Source organism: Podospora pseudoanserina, assembly GCF_035222485.1.
Source record: "Podospora pseudoanserina strain CBS 124.78 chromosome 7 map unlocalized CBS124.78p_7, whole genome shotgun sequence".
Classification (NCBI taxonomy): Eukaryota; Fungi; Ascomycota; class Sordariomycetes; order Sordariales; family Podosporaceae; genus Podospora; species Podospora pseudoanserina.
The window spans coordinates 670,678-688,291 of record NW_026946671.1 but is presented as its reverse complement, the minus strand read 5'-3'; the positions used below and the strand labels follow the sequence as shown (position 1 = coordinate 688,291).

Sequence of the window (17,614 nt, the reverse complement as noted above, 5' to 3'; positions counted from 1 at the left end):
CCCTCCGAACGAACACCGATTGCTTATTGGCTCGCCATTTGATTGCGTCGCAGCTACAGCCTCTTGGTGTTTTGCTCTCTCCCAGCACCCCGTCGTTGCTCTGCCCCAATCAGACAGTCCAAAGGCCCCTGCTGGCCTGGCCTCGTTGCAGAACGTTCTTGATGCCTCTAGGTGAGGCCATCGGTAACCTCCTCAAGAAGAAGCGGACCAAAGAGGGCAACCAGGACTCTTCAACGCACAGCAACCCCGCGAGCCCTGTGACACCCACCACAGCCAAGAGCCTCGAGCACCCTACCCTGCCGCTTGCGCCTTCGCAACCGGTGGCTGCGTCATCACAACCTGCTTCCACTGCCACCGCACACCCAGGGCCGGCCGAAGCGTCGGCCGAACCGCCAGTCACCATGAACACCAACAACCTACACACACAGGGCTTCTCTGCTCCCCAGCATACACCTTCACCAGGGACCGAGAACCATCAAAACATCCCACGCATCTCGAATCTCATAAACTACCCACAACAGCATGATGGACCGGCTGGTGGGTACCAACAGCATATGGGAGCTCCCGCTCCTCAGTACACCACACATCCACCCAGCACAGGAATGCCCGGGCAGCAGCAGTTGCCATTGCCACAGCAACCTCAACAACAACAACAACAACAACAACAACAATATCCGCAGCAACAGCAGCAGCATGGTATGCTTCACCAACAACAGCCACACCAGCCACTGCCCCAGCAGCAACCACAACAGCAAGTACAACAAGTGCAACAAAACACGGCAGAACAACCACGCGTCACCAAGGGAAAGTATTCTTTGAACGACTTTGATTTTAGGCGGACCCTGGGAACTGGCAGTTTCGGCCGAGTCCACCTGGTGCAGTCACGCCATAACCAACGGTTTTATGCCGTCAAGGTGCTGAAGAAGCAGCAAGTGGTCAAGATGAAGCAAATCGAGCACACCAATGACGAAAGAAAAATGCTGGCCGAGGTCAAGCACCCGTTCTTGATCACGCTTTGGGGTACTTTTCAAGATTCAAAGAATCTGTACATGGTGATGGACTTTGTGGAAGGAGGAGAGTTATTTTCTCTGCTGAGAAAATCAGGGGTAAGTTTTTGAGCTGAAAAGGGGTTGAGGCTGGTTTGGATGTTGACTGTTGGCAGCGTTTCCCAAACCCCGTGGCCAAGTTTTATGCGGCCGAAGTGACGCTGGCACTCGAGTACCTGCACGCTCGCAACATTATCTACCGGGATTTGAAGCCCGAAAACCTTTTGCTGGACCGCCATGGGCACATCAAGATTACAGACTTTGGATTTGCCAAGCGCGTGCCGGACAAGACGTGGACGTTGTGCGGGACGCCCGACTACCTTGCTCCGGAGGTTGTCAGCAACAAGGGGTACAACAAGTCTGTTGACTGGTGGTCGCTGGGGATCTTGATTTACGAGATGCTCTGCGGGTATACTCCATTTTGGGACAGCGGCTCTCCCATGAAGATATACGAAAACATCCTCAAGGGCAGGATCAAGTACCCGGCCTACCTGAACCCGGACGCGCAAGACCTCTTGGAACGGCTGATCACGCCGGACCTTAGCAAGCGGCTGGGCAACTTGTACCAGGGGTCGCAGGACGTGAAGAACCACATTTGGTTTCAAGAGGTGACGTGGGACAGGCTGGCCAGGAAGGACATTGACGCGCCGTACTCGCCTCCGGTGAAGCCGGGGGCGGGGGATGCGAGCCAGTTTGATCGGTATGCGGAGGAGCAGGAGAAGTATGGGCAGACGGGGCCTGATCCGTAAGTTTTTCGTCCTGAATGAGAGAGATGAGTGCTAATGATGATGATGATGATGTAGACATGGGTCTTTGTTCCCGGATTTCTAGATGTGTTCTAGATTTTTTTGGGGAATGGTTTAAATGGTGGAAGTGGGATTTTTGTATACTTGGTACACAATAGCGCGCGCGCACACACACACACACACACACACAGGGGACACAAAAGAGGTGCAGGCGGCTGCATGAGATGGACACACATACGCAGAGTAGGGCGAAACGGAAAGATCTACTGGTTTCTTTTTTTTTCTCCTTTTGTCGACCGGAGCGATTTGGGCTTTGTGGATTTGGGTTGCATTTGAGATGGATTAGGGTGAGAGGGGGGGTGGTTTTTGTTGTTTTTGATACAAGGAAAATGTGGAAGGGGATGGAAGGGGGTTGGTTTTACTATGGGAAGAGGCGGGGGTGCGCGGCTGTGTGTGAAAAAGGTAATAATTGAGAATGGGATGGATGGTTTGTAAGAATGAGGGTAGGGTTATAAGTGTATTGCAGTTTGGGGGGTAGGGAGTGAAGGATGGTTATGCAAAAAAAAAAAAAAGGGGGTTTCCTGGATAGTGTTAGGGATGATGTAGTGGGGGGAGGGAGATCACGGCCTGTTTTGAAAGGCTGAGGGTTGAATGGAGGGTTGAATCAAATTATTTGAAGTGTGTTATGTGAAGTCGGAAGTGAGAGTGAGAGTGAGATTGGAGTGCGAGGGTGAGAGGGTGATGCCAGCCTCCGACAATTGTAAATCGAGAGGGTTTGATGGTTGAAGGAAGGAATATGACCCCTGTTAAGTCATGAAAGCGGGAGCTAAATGGTTTGGGGTTGATTATGGGGGCTGGAGGACAGGGGTGCGGGGGTTGGGGAAGCTTCTTTCTACTTCAAAAGTGAAGATGTTCACACCTTGAGAGGAAACAGAAACCCAGCGAAAGAGAAGGAGGTGTGCCCCCACACCCCTCCCAACGATCGCCTACATCATCATGGAACGCAGCGGCGTCGAGAAGATGATGCATAACAGATGCCGGTGTATGTACGGTTTGATAAGATTGAATTGAAAAAGGTATAGTGTTGCCTTTTCCGACCAATCCACCACAGCCACCTCCGATTTTTTGGTGGTTTGCGGCCCCGCATCGGACACAACATGGAGCCTCTCTTAAAGTTGCTTGTCTGTGAAACCGTAGATAGGTAGGGCAGGGGATGGGGATGGGGATGGGATGGGGATGGGAGGAGCAAGGGGTTGTTGTTGGACAGCTCATCACTCATCACTGAATCGCGAGGAATACAAAATATTGAGGTGAAAAGGTGAGAGGGGGTGATTGGGCAGTTTACCGATTGGCTGCCCAGATAGAGTGTTCGGTCTGTCTTGGATGCAGCTTGAGCTTGGTTATGTGAGGTGCTTCGAGGTGCATATTGGCGGCCTGGCTTGCCTGCCACCGTCGGTATTACATGGGGTCGAGTGGCTGCTGGGGGGTGGAGAAGTGCTTATCCCGACCTTTTTGTTTATTTTATTTTTTAATCAAAATGATTATCTGAACTCTTACTTGTAATAAATTTTTGAACGACTGACACGACTTTCTTTTGGAGTTTGACGTTGTTTTTTTGGTTGAGGGGGGAAAAAAAAGAAGTGGATAAGACGAAGAGCGGTCAACATTACTACACACAACGATAGAGGACAAACGGGGACGGAGGACGGCAAGTGAGGAAGAGGAAAAGGAAGAAAAACAAGACGAGATATGGATGATTACATGTTCAAGAGCTATGTCGCCGACTGCAAGGTTGCGCAGGAGGCGACGAGTTATCTGGAGATTTTCAACTACTCGGTATGTTTTCCTCTCAATCTCTCATGAAGGGTCGTTGAAAGCTGATATGTGAAAACCAGGACCCAACCCTCAGCACGGTAGAAGAACACCGCTTCCGACTAGACGAGCTACCAGATGAATTTGGGAACTTCTGCCATCGCCGGGTAATTTTTCTCTTCGCCCCCATCACCACCGCCGTGATCTTAACTAACCCCAATAAAACCCAGGGCGCCTTCGCACCCCCCAAACTAAAACCCGGCGTCTCCCTCCTCTCCGGTATCCGCCTCATCCTCCAGCAAAACGCCAAACACCCCGAGACCTTCACCCCCTCCTACATCTCCCTCTCGCACTCAAACTACACCCTCATGGTCCGGGCCCTCAAGCTCCCCTTTCGAGGAATCGAATCGACCTCGGTCGTGGGACCCTTCTTCTGGTGCGCCCTCGACCCCGACGTCGACCCTTCTTCTTCCTCCACCCCGCCAAACCTGCAGCTCATCTTCCGCAAAAGCGACGTCCGAAAAAAGGGCCTGACCCGCGGCTGGGAGCTGATGCTGTCGCACGACTTTTCCACGGGCATCACGACCGGTTTTGCCAAAGGAACGCCGAGCAGCGACATGGTCACTGCCATCAAGCATCTGAAGGAGTGCGCCGGGCAGGTTCTGCATCCTTTCCTGCTCCCGATCATTGTTCTGTCTCATGACTTGAGCGCAAAGAATGATCAGAAGCAGAGGGATGCGAGGGAGTGGTTGAGGAAGCTGGAGCACGCGGTTAGCATGAGGAATGAGGTCTTGGAGGAGGAGGCGCAGTATATAAAGGATAACATGGTTGATCTGGACCAGATCAACCGGGATCTGGTCGAGTGTCACTCGCAGGTGCTGTGGAAGAGGCCGCAGGCGTATTTGGAGATTGTGAGGGTTATGAAACAGGGGATGGGCGAGTTTTGGGCGATTGTGGATGGGATGATGGACAGTGATGGAGGGGGGGGTAGGTATAGGGTGGGAGGGGAGACGGGAAAGGTGCACAGGAGTATGCTGGCGAGGTTGGAGTTTTATCGGGCAAAGCTGAATGGGATCGAGAACTACGCTCATACTACGCTGGAGAGGTTGGGGATTCAGAGGGCGGCGGTTCGTTACCACCCTGTTTTATCGCGATGTTGTTTCGGGGGGGGTTGCTGACTGAGATGTTGCAAACAGCTCTACAACATCATCGCCCAGAAAGAGTCAAAGCTCTCCCTCAAGATGGCCGGGGAACAGCGCCGCCTCGCCCACAACGCCAAACGCGATTCCTCCTCGATGAAGACCCTCTCCCTGCTTGGCGCGATATTCCTCCCGGCAACCTACCTCGCTTCGGTGTTCAGCATGACATTCTTTGACTTCAACGACAACAACAATCACTCCCGCAACAACGGGCCCGTCTCCAGCGGTGGCGGTGGCGAAGAAAGAGAGAACCAGGTCGTGTCCCCGGATTTATGGATTTATTTCGTCATTACTGTTCCATTGACGCTGCTGATTGTCCTGATCTGGAGGATATGGGACAAGCGCCGAGACAAAAAGTACGAAGCCGAAGACGCAGACATCGAGAAGGGGATCGAGGCAATGGAGCAGCAGATCATGACGGCCATGAGGAAGAGGACGCTGAGCAAGGTTAGGACGTGGGAGGTCGGGAAGTTTTAGGAGGAGGAAGTGGTTGCTCATGATGGACGAAAAATCACGACTTGGTATGATTTACGATCACGACCGTATACGAGATTGATGAAGAAAAAGAAAAAAAGTTGGATACCGTTCGGGTTTTGCTGGCTGGACAGCACCGTTGGTTCAAAAGAGGACCGAAAGATATGCTCAAAATAAAAGCGCCATCTAATGCAGCAGGTATCTCTATAATACACTTCAAAGTACATTCCGACGTCCCCATCATGCAAACACCCTTCTAAATCAGGGCCTGTCCCATATACATGCTCTCCTTCACCTCCGCCACTACATCTCTCCTGTCATTCTTCCCCACCAGCACGATACCCCTTCCTCTCCTCCCCATTCGGCCCGCTCTGCCCAAGCGATGGATGAAATCGATCGTGGTGTGCGGCACATCATACAGCACCACATGCCTCACCGCCAGGGTGTCGATACCTCTCGACGCCAGATCCGTGGCGACAATCACCTTGGTGTTGGGCAAATGTCTCCTGCTCTTGACAAGCTGAGCCCTCTTCTCTGATTCCTCCTTGGTAATCCTGAGGGGCTCGTTGCTGGTGAATGTGGCGAGGGCCTCCGCCTGGCGCTGGTCAGACGTGTCTCTGTGCAGCGCTACCGCATCGATACCCTTGCTGATGAGGTAGTCCGTGACCTCTTGTGTGCTGTCACGCTCGTTGACAAAGACCATGATGCGCTTGACGTCGATTTCACCTGGACCACCAGGGCCGTCGTGAGAAGCGGCGTCCTTGCCGATGGACCAGATGGCATCGGCGCAGGCGAGAAGCTTGTTGTTTCTATATGGGTCTTTGGACACATCAATCACACCGAGTTGGACTCGACGGGGGATAGCATGGAGGTTAGGAGTGACAATGCGTTGGATGTTGGGGAAATGGGCATCCAAGTAGTTGTCGAGGCGACGAGGGATGGTGGCCGAGCAGAGAACCATTTGCTTGAGCGAAGGCAGCGAGCGATCCACAATCTTTCCGGTCTCGGGGGAGAAAGACCGATCAAACAGAGAGTCAGCCTCGTCAATGACGAGGTGGTGAACCCGAGAAAGGATGTTGGGGTCCCTTTCCGCGATCTTGGCGAGAATGTGAGGAGTAGAGATGATCATATCGATCCCGCCATGGCTGTACAAGTTGCGTTGGATCTTGGCGGGATTGTAGTTGGCCGAAAGAGGGCGGACCTTGAACTTGGCCACGTGGGAGATGGACTTCGCAACCTTGTAGACTTGCTCAACCAGCTCGGCTGTCGGCACCAGTACGATGGCGCGGGGGCGAGCAGTATTAGGATGCGGTTCAAACTTCTCGATCCACTCGGATACCGGCGCACCGTTGCGATGTTCTCTTTCTACTTGGAGACGTTCGTTGTACCTGGTGACGTTCTCATCCTCGGCCTCCTGTTTCCGAAGGTGGTGAATTGTTGGTAAAAGATACGCCAGCGTTTTGCCAGAACCGGTCTCGGCGGCCAACAAGAACTCCTCCCTCTGTAAAGCATCCTTGGACCTCCTCCTTATTCTGAGCTCTTTCAGTGGGTTCCCCAACATGGCTGAGATGGCCAGCTTTTGCACTGGTGTTGGCTTGATATCCGTCATGCCCTTCAAAACCTCGTTTGTGACGGCATCCTTCACGTCTTGCCTGAGGTCAAACTGGTCAAACGATTCGATCTCGGTAAGTCGTGCTTTGACGGCCTGTCGTAGAGAATAGGGTACGGTAGATAGGGCGCGCTGCATCTTCAACGCCTTGAAATCTCGCTCCTTGCCGCCCCTCCTGTCATCCTTGCCGTTCCCATCGTCGCGGCCACGAGTTGAGGCAAACTTCGCAGGGGATCGAGTGCGGTCGATGTTGGCTACTGTTCGGTTCATGCCGGCCCAAGGGCCGTCTGGTTTGTTTCGAGGTTTTTTGGGGGCATCACCACCTTTCCCAGGCGGTGATGAGGGGCCACGGGCGACTCTGTCGGAGAGCACCATGCGGGACGGCCGCTCCGCTCGCCTTGTCGCAAAGGTTCTCTGGCCCAGCCATGGCTGGGCTGGCTCCAAAAGAGCTCTGGTAGGTGTTGACGCCGACCGGCAGATCAGGCAGACGGATTCCCGTGCTCTCTTCCACATTGTCGAAAAAACTGCGGTCACAAAATGCTGGTTTGCTGCAGGGTCCTACTCTCACATTGCCCAAAAATTTGGGACGAATGCTGGATCGCACTGATTCTGCCATTTTCTACCGCTCTCACCCCTGTCCCTGGCTGCCGCTAGCGCGCGTCTGGCGTCTGTGTTTAACGCCAGACGCCGGACTTTGAGAATTACCCCCATCTTCTCAATATTTACACTGTCCCAGTTCAGGCAATCGCGGAAGAGATGGTTTCTCTTTGATTCCTCTTCATGTATTTCTGGTGGTTCAGTATGCTATGCTTCACCTGATTTCAAAATGCTCACCTCGCCACTTGGCACTCGCCGAGGCCTGTGTCCCTCGTGAAGGTGCGGGGTAAAATCGTGCAAGACTTGGTTGAGATCTGGTTACAAACTGCAACCGATCTCCAACCATCACCTGGCGGTTTCCCAACGTTGGAGGCTTGCATGCTATCTTAATAAACGGACGGCTGAGGGAGCTGATAACGTGTGACTGGCCGGAGCCGGTGAACATGGCTAAGGTTGCATGCATATTGTGGGGGGGCATGCTGGGCCAGGTGAACAGACTAGCGTTGTCCAGCAGCGGGATGAATGGCAGCATAGCCAGCTGTGTTTGCAACGGTAATAACGAGTACAAAGAGGTGAAAATCAAAAGATTGTAGAGTTGCAGTTGTCCCCAGAGCCCGGGCCAGGCAGGGCAGTTATTCTCAGGAGGAGACATCTCGAAGGCGGTGGAATATCTCCTGTATTATGTATGTCGTCCTTGTTCGGCAGGAGCATGTGCCGCAGCCGCTATCACTCGGGGTCATTGGCCAATGACAGCACAAGCAAAGTGGTAACCGTCCTCTTGGCCGACCTCGCTCGATAAGATGATAAGCTGGGCTTTGTCAAACTTCGCGTCATAGCTTGGTGCTTCAGAGACACCAGCACAAGAGAGAGGAGGGTGGGCGGGGAAGAGGTTGGAAAGAGATTGACCGCCATGGGATCCCAGGTTGGAGTCTCGCTGAGAGCTGGGTGATCTGCCGCCTTGAAGGACCGGATGCTCCACAGTGAGAACAGCACTAACACAGCACTTGCAGAACTGGGAGCTGCCTTTTGTCATGCAAGCAAGCTTGTCGATGATGTCGTCTCCAGCCCATGTGCCATAGCCGCCCTGGAACACTCTCGAATTCCTCCCAGCAGCAGGTCGCACAACCGTTTATTCTCTCCTCCCAGTCTTGCCAAAGCCGTTTGTGATCGTTGAACCTCCAACGTTGCCCGATCGTCCACGGTCTCGTCGCTATGCCCTAGCATCCATCACCATACCCCACCATCTCCACCGAGCCCACCTGTAAACTGAATCGTCCCCGGGCCAGACCCTGCTTTGCGGGCGCGTTGGTGACATCCCCCGCGACGGCTTGCGAAAACACACACACACCACCAGCCCACAAGTTTTTCGCTTGCTTGACTTGTCTGTTTCTCTCTGTGTGTCTCTGAAATCTCTTTTTCCTTTCCTTTGTTGTGACGTCCCAACTGAAGGCTGTCCAAAGACCAAGGCATACCTGAGTCTGGAGCCTCGAGCGCCTCCCGCAAGACCAGATGGCCTCGAGAAATAACCCCACCACCTGGGACCAGTATGAGCGCGGTGGAATGTCACGAACAGGCAGTGTTTCTTCGATAGGGAACAGGAGTGTACAGTTTGAAAACGAGTCTCTCCTAGGAAGGAGTGTGGACTCCAACCAGGACGATGGAGAGTGGCCACACCTGAGACGGAGGAGGTGCGTTGCACGATCACGCGAGCTACCTACGGCTGAAATATTGACTTGGCAATCACAGATCTTCCATCACCAACCGCCTGACTGCCCTGACAGACATCGGCGGTGTCAACAGTATCCGTTCCTTCACCCGCAGTTGGCAGCGTGCGGCTGGTTTCAGTGAAGTTATCCCCCAACGACCCTCGTTCGTCTTTGCGCCAGACCAAGCCCACCAGCCGATTCAGTATGGCCGAAGTCCCATCGACACGGCCGAACAAGGCTCCGCCGAGAGGACCTCCCTGCTCCACGAGCACTTCCAGGCCGCGGCCAACCAACAAAGTCTCGCCGACCAGCCCATCAGGGAGGAAAGGGAAAGCCCTGAGCCAGGCGCGAGCTTCTCTCCAGGCCGCCAGGTCGCTGCCGCTGACTACCGTGAACGGGAGGCGAAGGCCCTCGAGCAGGAACTAGGAGGACCATTGTTCCGGACTGGCAGTCATCAGTCGATGTCGGGCACTTCGATCTTTGCCATTCCTCCTCATCTAGCGACGCCCTCGATTGTGGGAAGCTACGGATCTAACATCGACTATGGCACAATACGGTCCAGTGTCAGCAGGGCGTCCATGGCCGAGGCGGCTGCGCTCTGGCAGCAGCAGCAGGAGAGCGGTGCCAATGTTCCAGATGACGAAATTGCCCCTATTTTGGTCAAGGAGGTGGAGCAGGATGGCAAGATTGTTCTGGCTGTCGAGGGTCAGTCTACGCTGCCCCAGACTGTGTTCAATTCGACCAAGTAAGTGCCACTGCCTGCTTTCCGTGTTCAGTCTGGTGAGTGTACTGACGTTCCGAAGCGTCTTGATCGGCGTTGGTCTCCTGAGCTTGCCCATGGGTATCAAGTATGCCGGTTGGATCATAGGCATGGTGGCCTTGTTCCTATGCGCTGCAGTAACGGCTTATACGGCCAAACTCCTCGCAAAGTGTATGGATCTGGACCCCAGCCTGATCACCTTTTCCGACCTAGCCTTCATCTCTTTCGGACGCAATGCGCGAATAGCGACCAGTGTGCTTTTTACGCTCGAGCTTCTCGCTGCATGTGTTGCGCTGATTGTGTTGTTTGCTGACTCTCTTGATCTGCTGTTCCCTGGCTTCTTGTCTGTAAATGGGTGGAAAGTGTTTTGCGCCGCGATACTGATACCTCTGAACTTTATGCCACTGCGGCTGCTGAGTTTTACGAGTATTCTTGGTATCTTTTCCTGCCTCAGCAGTAAGTCTTGTGAAATGTTGGTTCGCGTGGGCATTAGATGCTGACATGGTCGTTTAGTTGTGCTCATCTTGCTGCTCGACGGGTTCTTGAAGCCAACTACACCTGGTTCCCTCATTGAGCCGGCAAAGACCTACCTTCTCCCTGAGAACTGGTTGACTTTACCGCTGTCTTTCGGGCTGCTCATGTCTCCTTGGTGAGCCAACATCGACTCCCGCTCAGAACCACACATTGCTAACTGATCATAGGGGCGGGCACAGTGTGTTTCCAAATGTAAGCGATCGACATATCAACAGGTTTTTCGTGGGAAGAAAAAACTGACAAGACGAGATCTATCGTGACATGAGACATCCCTACAAGTACGCCAAGGCGCTCAAGTATTCCTTCTCATTCACCGTAAGTGTCGTGTGAATGCCCTTCCATAACCAGCGGTTGCTAACATTAGCTTAGTACATTCTTGACGCCGTAACTGCCGTTGCCGGTCTCCTGATGTTTGGCGACGACGTCCGCGACGAGATCACTTCCAATCTCTTGATGGAAGCCAGCTACCCGCGAGTGCTCACCGTGTTCATGACCTTCTTCGTGGCCATCATCCCTCTCACCAAGATCCCCCTGAATGCTCGCCCTATCGTGTCGACGATCGAGGTCCTGTTCGGCCTGAACACTCAGACCGTTGCCGACAATGCTGGTTTCATTGGGAGGTCGATGTACTTCCGTGGGGTGATGAAGGTGGTCGTCCGTGTCGTGGTCATCATTGTGTTCTTGGTCATTGCGATTCTCTTCCCGGCCTTTGATAGCATCATGGCCTTCATGGGGAGCGCTTTGTGCTTCACCATTTGCGTGACGTAAGCTTCACTATCACCTACGGCTTTCTGGTATCACACTGACCATTCTCCAGCTTGCCATTGGCCTTTTACCTGAAGCTCTTCGCGAGTGAGATTCAGAGCAAGGAGAGAATCGCAGTCATGAGCATGATGATTCTGTCGACAATTCTAAGTGTCATCGGAACTATCTGGGCCTTTTTGCCCAAGAGCTGGATTGGTGCCGAGAAGGTTGCTGCTGACCCCACCTACTTTCAGTGATGGGTCATGATGTATATTGGTGTTTGATGGTTGAAGGTTGTGGTGCATGGATTTATACCCAGGTTGAGGAATGGATGGAGAGGTTGCGAAAAAGATGGACAATGAAGTTGATGATGCTGGCTGAGGCACGATTTAATGAATCGCTGGGACATGCAACACACGCGCGCCACGACATATGTGGTGCATGATGGGATGAGCTGCGGTCGTCTTTTTCTTGTCTTGTTGTTTACTGACGCCTGTTTTGTATCATCATTGTGTACTGTTGGTTTTTGATTCGTCACATAGCGTTTTTGATATTTTTTTCTTGCGGTTTGCTATGAGCATATACATGTATGCATACACGGAGGAACATGGCGATGAGCATATATTGGCAGTAATTGAATCCTCAAAGCTGTTGATCGTAGATGTAATGTGCTATATTCTCTCGGGGAGGCTACAATGCTTTGACAAGCCGTGGACTATATTTCCGTTTTGGAGTCATTGAAGGCATCATTTGGACACTATAACTTTGTGTCTCCACTGATATCTTCAATATGGCGGTGGTGTTACAATCATGTTAAGCGTATCACTGACTATTTATCCGAAGATTCGCTCACCACGGCCAGTCATGCCATGTGACTTTTTGCAAGAACGGGATAACGGTGGTATGCGTTACCTGGTACAACAGTCATTGTGTTGAACACACGAGTTGTCTCGCATGCTTTTTCCCACTCACGGGCGGGTGTGGGACCTGACTGCCTTGCCTGTGATACCTCTCTCACCGGTTTGAATACTTTCCTCGGGGACAAATCTCTCTCATGACTGAAATGTCCCCTCAGACACACCACATACACACACACACACACACACACATGCCAGCTCTCGCCGTCTAAAATCAGCTTAAACTTTGTTCCGCCCCAAGAGCGAGAGCGAGAGAGAGAGAGAGAGAGAGAGAGAGAGAGAGAGAGAGAGAGAGAGAGAGAGAGAGAGAGAGAGAGAGAGAGAGAGAGAGAGAGAGAGAGAGAGAGAGAGAGAGAGAGAGAGAGAGAGAGAGAGAGAGAGATTGTGTGCGGGGATGCATTATGTGGAGAAATTGGCGTAGAGAGCAGCCATCAAACTACAAAGCGTCCAAGAAGCCACCTATTAACCCAAGAGTTTAAAAAGCAAGGGTTATAATACTAACATGAAGCGTCTACGGACTTGCCCAAAAAAAAAAAAAAAAAAAAAAAAAAAAAAGGTATAGGTAGGCAGGTATGGATAACCCTCATCCAACGCCTCACTCGATCTTCGTTCCACGACATCTGCCTGTCTTAGTCTTGTATCCATCCCATCCGCTCCCTGTCTTATACCCCGTCATCACACACACACACACACACACACACACACACAAAGCCCTGTCCCACCCACCACTCCTCTACTAACCGTCCCGTCAACAGCAAAGTGACAGGTCTTACAAAGAACGGAGATAATCAGCCCAGACGGCCTTGACAGGCCCGTGGGCTGAGAGACCAAGTTTCAGACCACAAAATTAACACATCAGGCCCCCCGTTTACCTATCGTGTCATACACACAAGACTCGCGAGAAATGAATCAACTCAATCAAGTAATCAGTCATCAAGGCACCAAGTCAAGTCACAATGCAAAAGAGTCAAAGAGTGTTCGAGTGGGTAACTTCTGGTATTTCTAGACTAATAATCAATCCCTCAAGACCAAATATATCTTTCATACTCAGAAAGCGAGTTGAATGCCAACGATTTTATCCATCCAAAAAAGTGTACCCTTCCTGGATAGCCATGCCTCTCCAATTTTTCGCATTTTCCCCTCCCAACTCTCGATGAATGAAAAAAAAGACTTTTTTCGAAAGAAAATGATTTGCTGACTCCTCCTTTGCTTTTGAAAAAAAACAAACTTGCTTGCTGGTGTTGCTGTTCGCCGTCCCCTCCCATGATGAATGTCAAAAAAGAGTAGAGTAATAAAGTGATCCAACCCAATGTCCAGTTTCTGTGTGATTGCCACACCCTTTGAAAAAAGAAAAACCTCCTAACAGACGCCCTCCAGTTTGCCATTTGTCTCATTTCGAATTCTAAAAGAGAAAAAAAACCCATGCTATGCTTGTCGCCCGAAAAAAAAAAAGCCCCTATGTAGATGTGGTTCAACCTGTGATTGTAGGTTGTTTGATGATGTTGAAACCCAAAAACTCCTTCAGCCATGACAGGCGAAAACACCAGAAACCGGAAAAATTAATAAAAGAAAACAAAAAGAAGGAGAAAACAAACACCAGCAAGAGTCAGCAAAAAAGTCTTTCCATACACCGAAAGAAGAAAATAGTAAACATCGATGTCCGATCGATGGAAGGGTATTGGAGAGTGAGGGTAGGATGGTAAAATGGCCCAACCACGATTGGTGACCGGCACCCAGATCAACCCAGCTCTTTATGAGCGAGCCGCTGTTGGCCAGCCACCAACCCACTCGAGATCGCCAAAGGCGTTGCGCTTATCTTTGCGCCAATCAAAATTCCAGTCTCGATCGCGTCCCTTGCTCCATGGGCACTCCTTGATGCGCTCCTTCCCATGGTTGCTACCCCTGCGGTGTGGGGTGTAATGATGATGATTGTTGTTGTTCTTGTTGTGAGTAGAGAGGTTGAATGTGGAAACGGGAGTGTGGTGATCAACGCTGCTGAAGAAATCATGAACGCCATGCGCCTTCGATGGTGTGTTGCTAGGGAAGCCAGCCCCCATATGATGCCCTGTCCGGAGGGTGACCTCTGGGGCCTTGGAAGGTGTAGTGCCGTTGCAAGCCCGTCGGCGCTCTCCTAGAACCGACCACTTGTCCACACCGCTGTGTTTGGGAGAAGCGCGACTGGGGCGCTGAGGTTCCTCCTTGACAGGCGGAGCTTCGTAGAGGAAGAGACCATCCGAATCAAAGTCGTCATCGTCGATGGCGGAGCCCAGGGCGGCGTCAATGGACGGGATCTCGTTCTCCTTGTCGTTGAGGTTGACAACGCTGGCCGTCTTGGTGATGGGTGACAGGCCAAGACGAGGGGTGTCGTCGTTGTCAGCAACGGGAGTCTCGGTCTGACTCTCGTGGCTCCAAGTCCTCGAATTCATCTCCTTCAGAGCCTGCAGTTGCCTAGCCTGCTCCTGTTGCTGCTCCTCCTCCTCGTCGTCCCAGAGATCACTCCAGCTCTTAGAGACCTGGTTGTTTTCGCGGCTGAAGGCCCATGACATGGCAGATTGGTTGCGGTTCTTGGACATGTTGATGGGAAGAGACCCAGCCATGGGTGACACCTTGGCCAAAGCCTTTGCTGGAAGTCTGGGCTGGAAGTTGTAGAGATTGGAGGACTGGATGGAAGCTCCCAAGCTCGAGTCCACAAAGGATGACATGGGTGTTTGCGTTGGCTTGGAGAACCAGTCGGTGCCGCCGGACCTCGAGAACAAGTCCTCATCGTAACCCTCGTCGTAGTCGTGGATGATGCTGAGTTGGCGAATGGGCTTGGGAGGGGTGGCCTGGAGGGCCTTGGCCCAAGGGAAGGCACCAGTGTCCACCATGGGGCTCTGCACGGACGGTGTGCGAAGGGGCTCACGGTTGGCGCTGGCGACAACACGGCGGTCGGCGGAGCAGAAGGCGTCCACGAGATCCTCATCCTGGGTGGTGAAGCTCTTGACACGGAGGAGCGCTTGACGGGTGGCGGCAAGAGAGCGCTTGGCGGGGTCCAAGTTCATGCAGTGGTCGATAACCTCGAAGGTGTCTGCTGACATCATGGGGAACACGTCAAACAACGACTGCTTGTCTCTGGTGAAGTCCAAGAACAGGGGATCGGCGGGGGTCGGCGTGGCGAAGGGGTTCCGAGAGAACAGGATGTTCAGCAGGCAGATACCAATGGCCCAGATGTCGGCTTGGGCAGGCGAGTATCCGTCACCATCATTCTCATACTGTTCTGGGGACATGTAGCGGTCGCTTCCGACCATGACCTCGGTGGTCCACTCATCCCTGGTAGCAAGTCCAAAGTCACCAAGCTTCATGGAGCCGTCTTGGGTCAAGAAGATGTTCTCGGGCTTGATGTCACGGTGGAAGACACCCTTGGCATGGCAGTATTCCACGGCGTCGACGAGCTGCAACATGAAGCGTCTCACGTGTTCCGTCTCGAGGGGGCCATGATCGATGCGGATGGCCTCGTACAGGTCACCGCGCTCGCAGAACTCGAGGACCAGGTACTTGTGATGCTCGGTTTCAAAGTCATCAAGATGGTTGACAATGTTCGGATGAGATCCCAAGTGCTTGTGCACAGCGATTTCCTCCGACTTCTCGTCGATGGCGAACTCGATGCCGGCGTCATTGGCAGCAGACTGCTTTGTGATGCACTTGATGGCCACAGTCTCACTTGTTCGAAGATCCTTGGCGAGCAAAACCTGGCCGAACGAGCCGTGGTTGAGTGGGGAGATGGTCTGATACCGGCCGCCGAGGATGACGCCGCGCTGAAAGTCGTCGCGAAGGCATTCCATTTTTGATTAGAGAAATAGCTGTAAAAGGTATGAAGCGTTGTTGGTGGTACAAGTTCTGACGGAGCTTTTTCCCTCACCCCTTGGTCTAATGCTGATCGCACCCTGTTCCTATCGAGACAACTTTTCGATTTGTACTGCAGAGAAAACAAGCACAACCAGCCGATTGTCGAGAGAGCTTCGCGAGGGGGAAGAGAGGCGGGAAAGGAGAGATGTACAGGGGCGGGGAGCGAAAAGAAAACAAAGGTTATTGAGTCGTTCACTGGCTTAAGCTCATATGTGCGGGTATTTGTTGATGATTGAAGTGTCGAAATAAAGGAAACAAGCGGTCCAAAGGATGTCGGAGAAAATGACGGACTAACGGTCCAGAATGCAGTACAAAGAAAAGGTCGTTATAACATCGATACAAAAATGAAAGGCGAGGTGTGTGGTTGTTGTTGTTTGGTTCGAGGTTGGTGGTGATGGAAGTCAAGGGTTGGAAGTGCGGTCCAGGCAACCAATGACTATAGGCCGGCGGCGAGGTAGGAGGACGGCGCTATGGTGGGAGAGGGAGAGCTGATGAAGCTGGGCAGCGGGTGACTAGCACACAGCTATTGTCGGCGAAGGGGGTAGCCCGGGTAGGTTGTTGGCGATGGGCTAGTGAGACCAGGTGGCAGACAGCAAACCGGAGAGGAAGTTGCAGCTATGGAAACACCTGGCGGGACGTCGTTGATAACATGCGGGAGCTGAGGTGCCTATGGGGAACAGGTGGACGAAGAGATGACTCTTCGGCCCCCTTGTTCAACGAACTGAGGTGTGTGAATTCACAACCGGTGGAGTCCGATCGGAGGACTAGGCAGGTGCTCTCGGCAGCGGGCGGATTCGGGGGGTGACCAGGTCCGGGGCAAAAGTCAGGTCAGGAGCAGAGCAGAGCAGAGCAGAGCAGAGAGAGCGAGTGCTTCCGTAATTGAAGTGCGTGCTCGGTGGTCGCTGGCTTGCAAACAAAATTGCCGTGTTATCAACAGCACAGGAGTTGGTCGTCTTCGAGAGACAGTGAGCGGTCGCGGGTGAGCGGTGATGGTATCGCGAGACGGAGTAGCTCAAGCGGGCTCAAAGCCAATCGATGATTCTGCAGCGCAGAGGCAGTCGCAATTAGTCGGAGTCGACGGGGAGCGCTCTATTCAAAGAGACTGATTGACTGCGCGGCGAGTGGGAGTGCGAGTGCGAGTGCGGGAGCGGGCGACAGCGTCGGCGTGCAGAATTATACGACAACTCGTTGAAGGGTGAGTGATGATGATGATGGTAGGAGGTGGAAAGAGGCGGTGGAGAGGGAGCGTTTGGAAAGCAAACAAAAGCGGGAGGCAGCGAGTTGTATGGGGGGACGGGGGGGCACTGGGACGCTGGGGGAACTGGGGACTGGGGGATAGAAGATGCAAGCAGTGACTGGAAGGCAACGGAACGCTGGAACGGGACTGGCCAGACTTGTCATCAAAAGTGGGCTGAGCAACAAGTGCCTGCCACGGCGAGAAGTGACAAAGGGGAGACAAGGGTGTGCCGTGATCGCCAAGTCCGGAATGGGTGGACGAGCACTGGGTGGTTGGCTGGCAACATGGGCAACCTCCAACGTGCCAGCGACCGCTCTCGGCACTGTCTTGGACCAGCGCTGGGAGATG

General features: G+C 52.9%; 4 protein-coding genes across 4 annotated transcripts; 2 read left to right on the top strand and 2 right to left on the bottom strand.

Annotated features, from left to right (window-relative positions):
• The first annotated feature begins 3,041 nt into the window (after positions 1 to 3,041).
• On the top strand, positions 3,042 to 5,540 carry QC764_708880 (uncharacterized protein). The gene is made up of 4 exons (XM_062950507.1): positions 3,042 to 3,628; positions 3,688 to 3,771; positions 3,835 to 4,731; positions 4,801 to 5,540. Exons 1-4 carry the CDS (start codon positions 3,542 to 3,544, stop codon positions 5,278 to 5,280), a joined length of 1,548 nt encoding a protein of 515 aa, XP_062796529.1. The 5' UTR covers positions 3,042 to 3,541; the 3' UTR covers positions 5,281 to 5,540.
• MRH4 (RNA helicase) lies at positions 5,534 to 7,399 on the bottom strand (the record flags this gene model as incomplete). Its single annotated transcript, XM_062950506.1, has 1 exon — positions 5,534 to 7,399. The coding sequence occupies one exon, from the start codon at positions 7,397 to 7,399 to the stop codon at positions 5,534 to 5,536; it is 1,866 nt and encodes a 621-aa protein (XP_062796528.1).
• Positions 7,400 to 7,985: 586 nt separating this feature from the next.
• Positions 7,986 to 11,972, top strand: QC764_708860 (uncharacterized protein). The gene is given in 9 exon segments (XM_062950505.1): positions 7,986 to 9,171; positions 9,230 to 9,934; positions 9,993 to 10,405; positions 10,463 to 10,598; positions 10,651 to 10,675; positions 10,733 to 10,798; positions 11,072 to 11,247; positions 11,301 to 11,814; positions 11,827 to 11,972. 8 exon segments carry the CDS (start codon positions 8,993 to 8,995, stop codon positions 11,482 to 11,484), a joined length of 1,884 nt encoding a protein of 627 aa, XP_062796527.1. The 5' UTR covers positions 7,986 to 8,992; the 3' UTR covers positions 11,485 to 11,814; positions 11,827 to 11,972.
• A 1,923-nt stretch (positions 11,973 to 13,895) lies between these two features.
• Positions 13,896 to 15,965, bottom strand: TPK2 (cAMP-dependent protein kinase catalytic subunit; the record flags this gene model as incomplete). Its single annotated transcript, XM_062950504.1, has 1 exon — positions 13,896 to 15,965. One exon carries the CDS (start codon positions 15,963 to 15,965, stop codon positions 13,896 to 13,898), a length of 2,070 nt encoding a protein of 689 aa, XP_062796526.1.
• Between the last annotated feature and the right edge of the window lie 1,649 nt (positions 15,966 to 17,614).

Bases quoted from the DNA above. Each gene is read 5' to 3' on its own strand.
- QC764_708880 (XM_062950507.1), top strand. From the start codon at position 3,542: ATGGATGATTACATGTTCAAGAGCTATGTCGCCGACTGCAAGGTTGCG. The intron at 3,772-3,834 runs GTAATTTTTCTC...AATAAAACCCAG, and splicing joins GGAACTTCTGCCATCGCCGG to GGCGCCTTCGCACCCCCCAA. The intron at 4,732-4,800 runs GTTCGTTACCAC...TGTTGCAAACAG, and splicing joins TGGGGATTCAGAGGGCGGCG to CTCTACAACATCATCGCCCA.
- QC764_708860 (XM_062950505.1), top strand. From the start codon at position 8,993: ATGGCCTCGAGAAATAACCCCACCACCTGGGACCAGTATGAGCGCGGT. The intron at 9,172-9,229 runs GTGCGTTGCACG...TGGCAATCACAG, and splicing joins CCACACCTGAGACGGAGGAG to ATCTTCCATCACCAACCGCC. The intron at 10,599-10,650 runs GTGAGCCAACAT...AACTGATCATAG, and splicing joins GGGCTGCTCATGTCTCCTTG to GGGCGGGCACAGTGTGTTTC.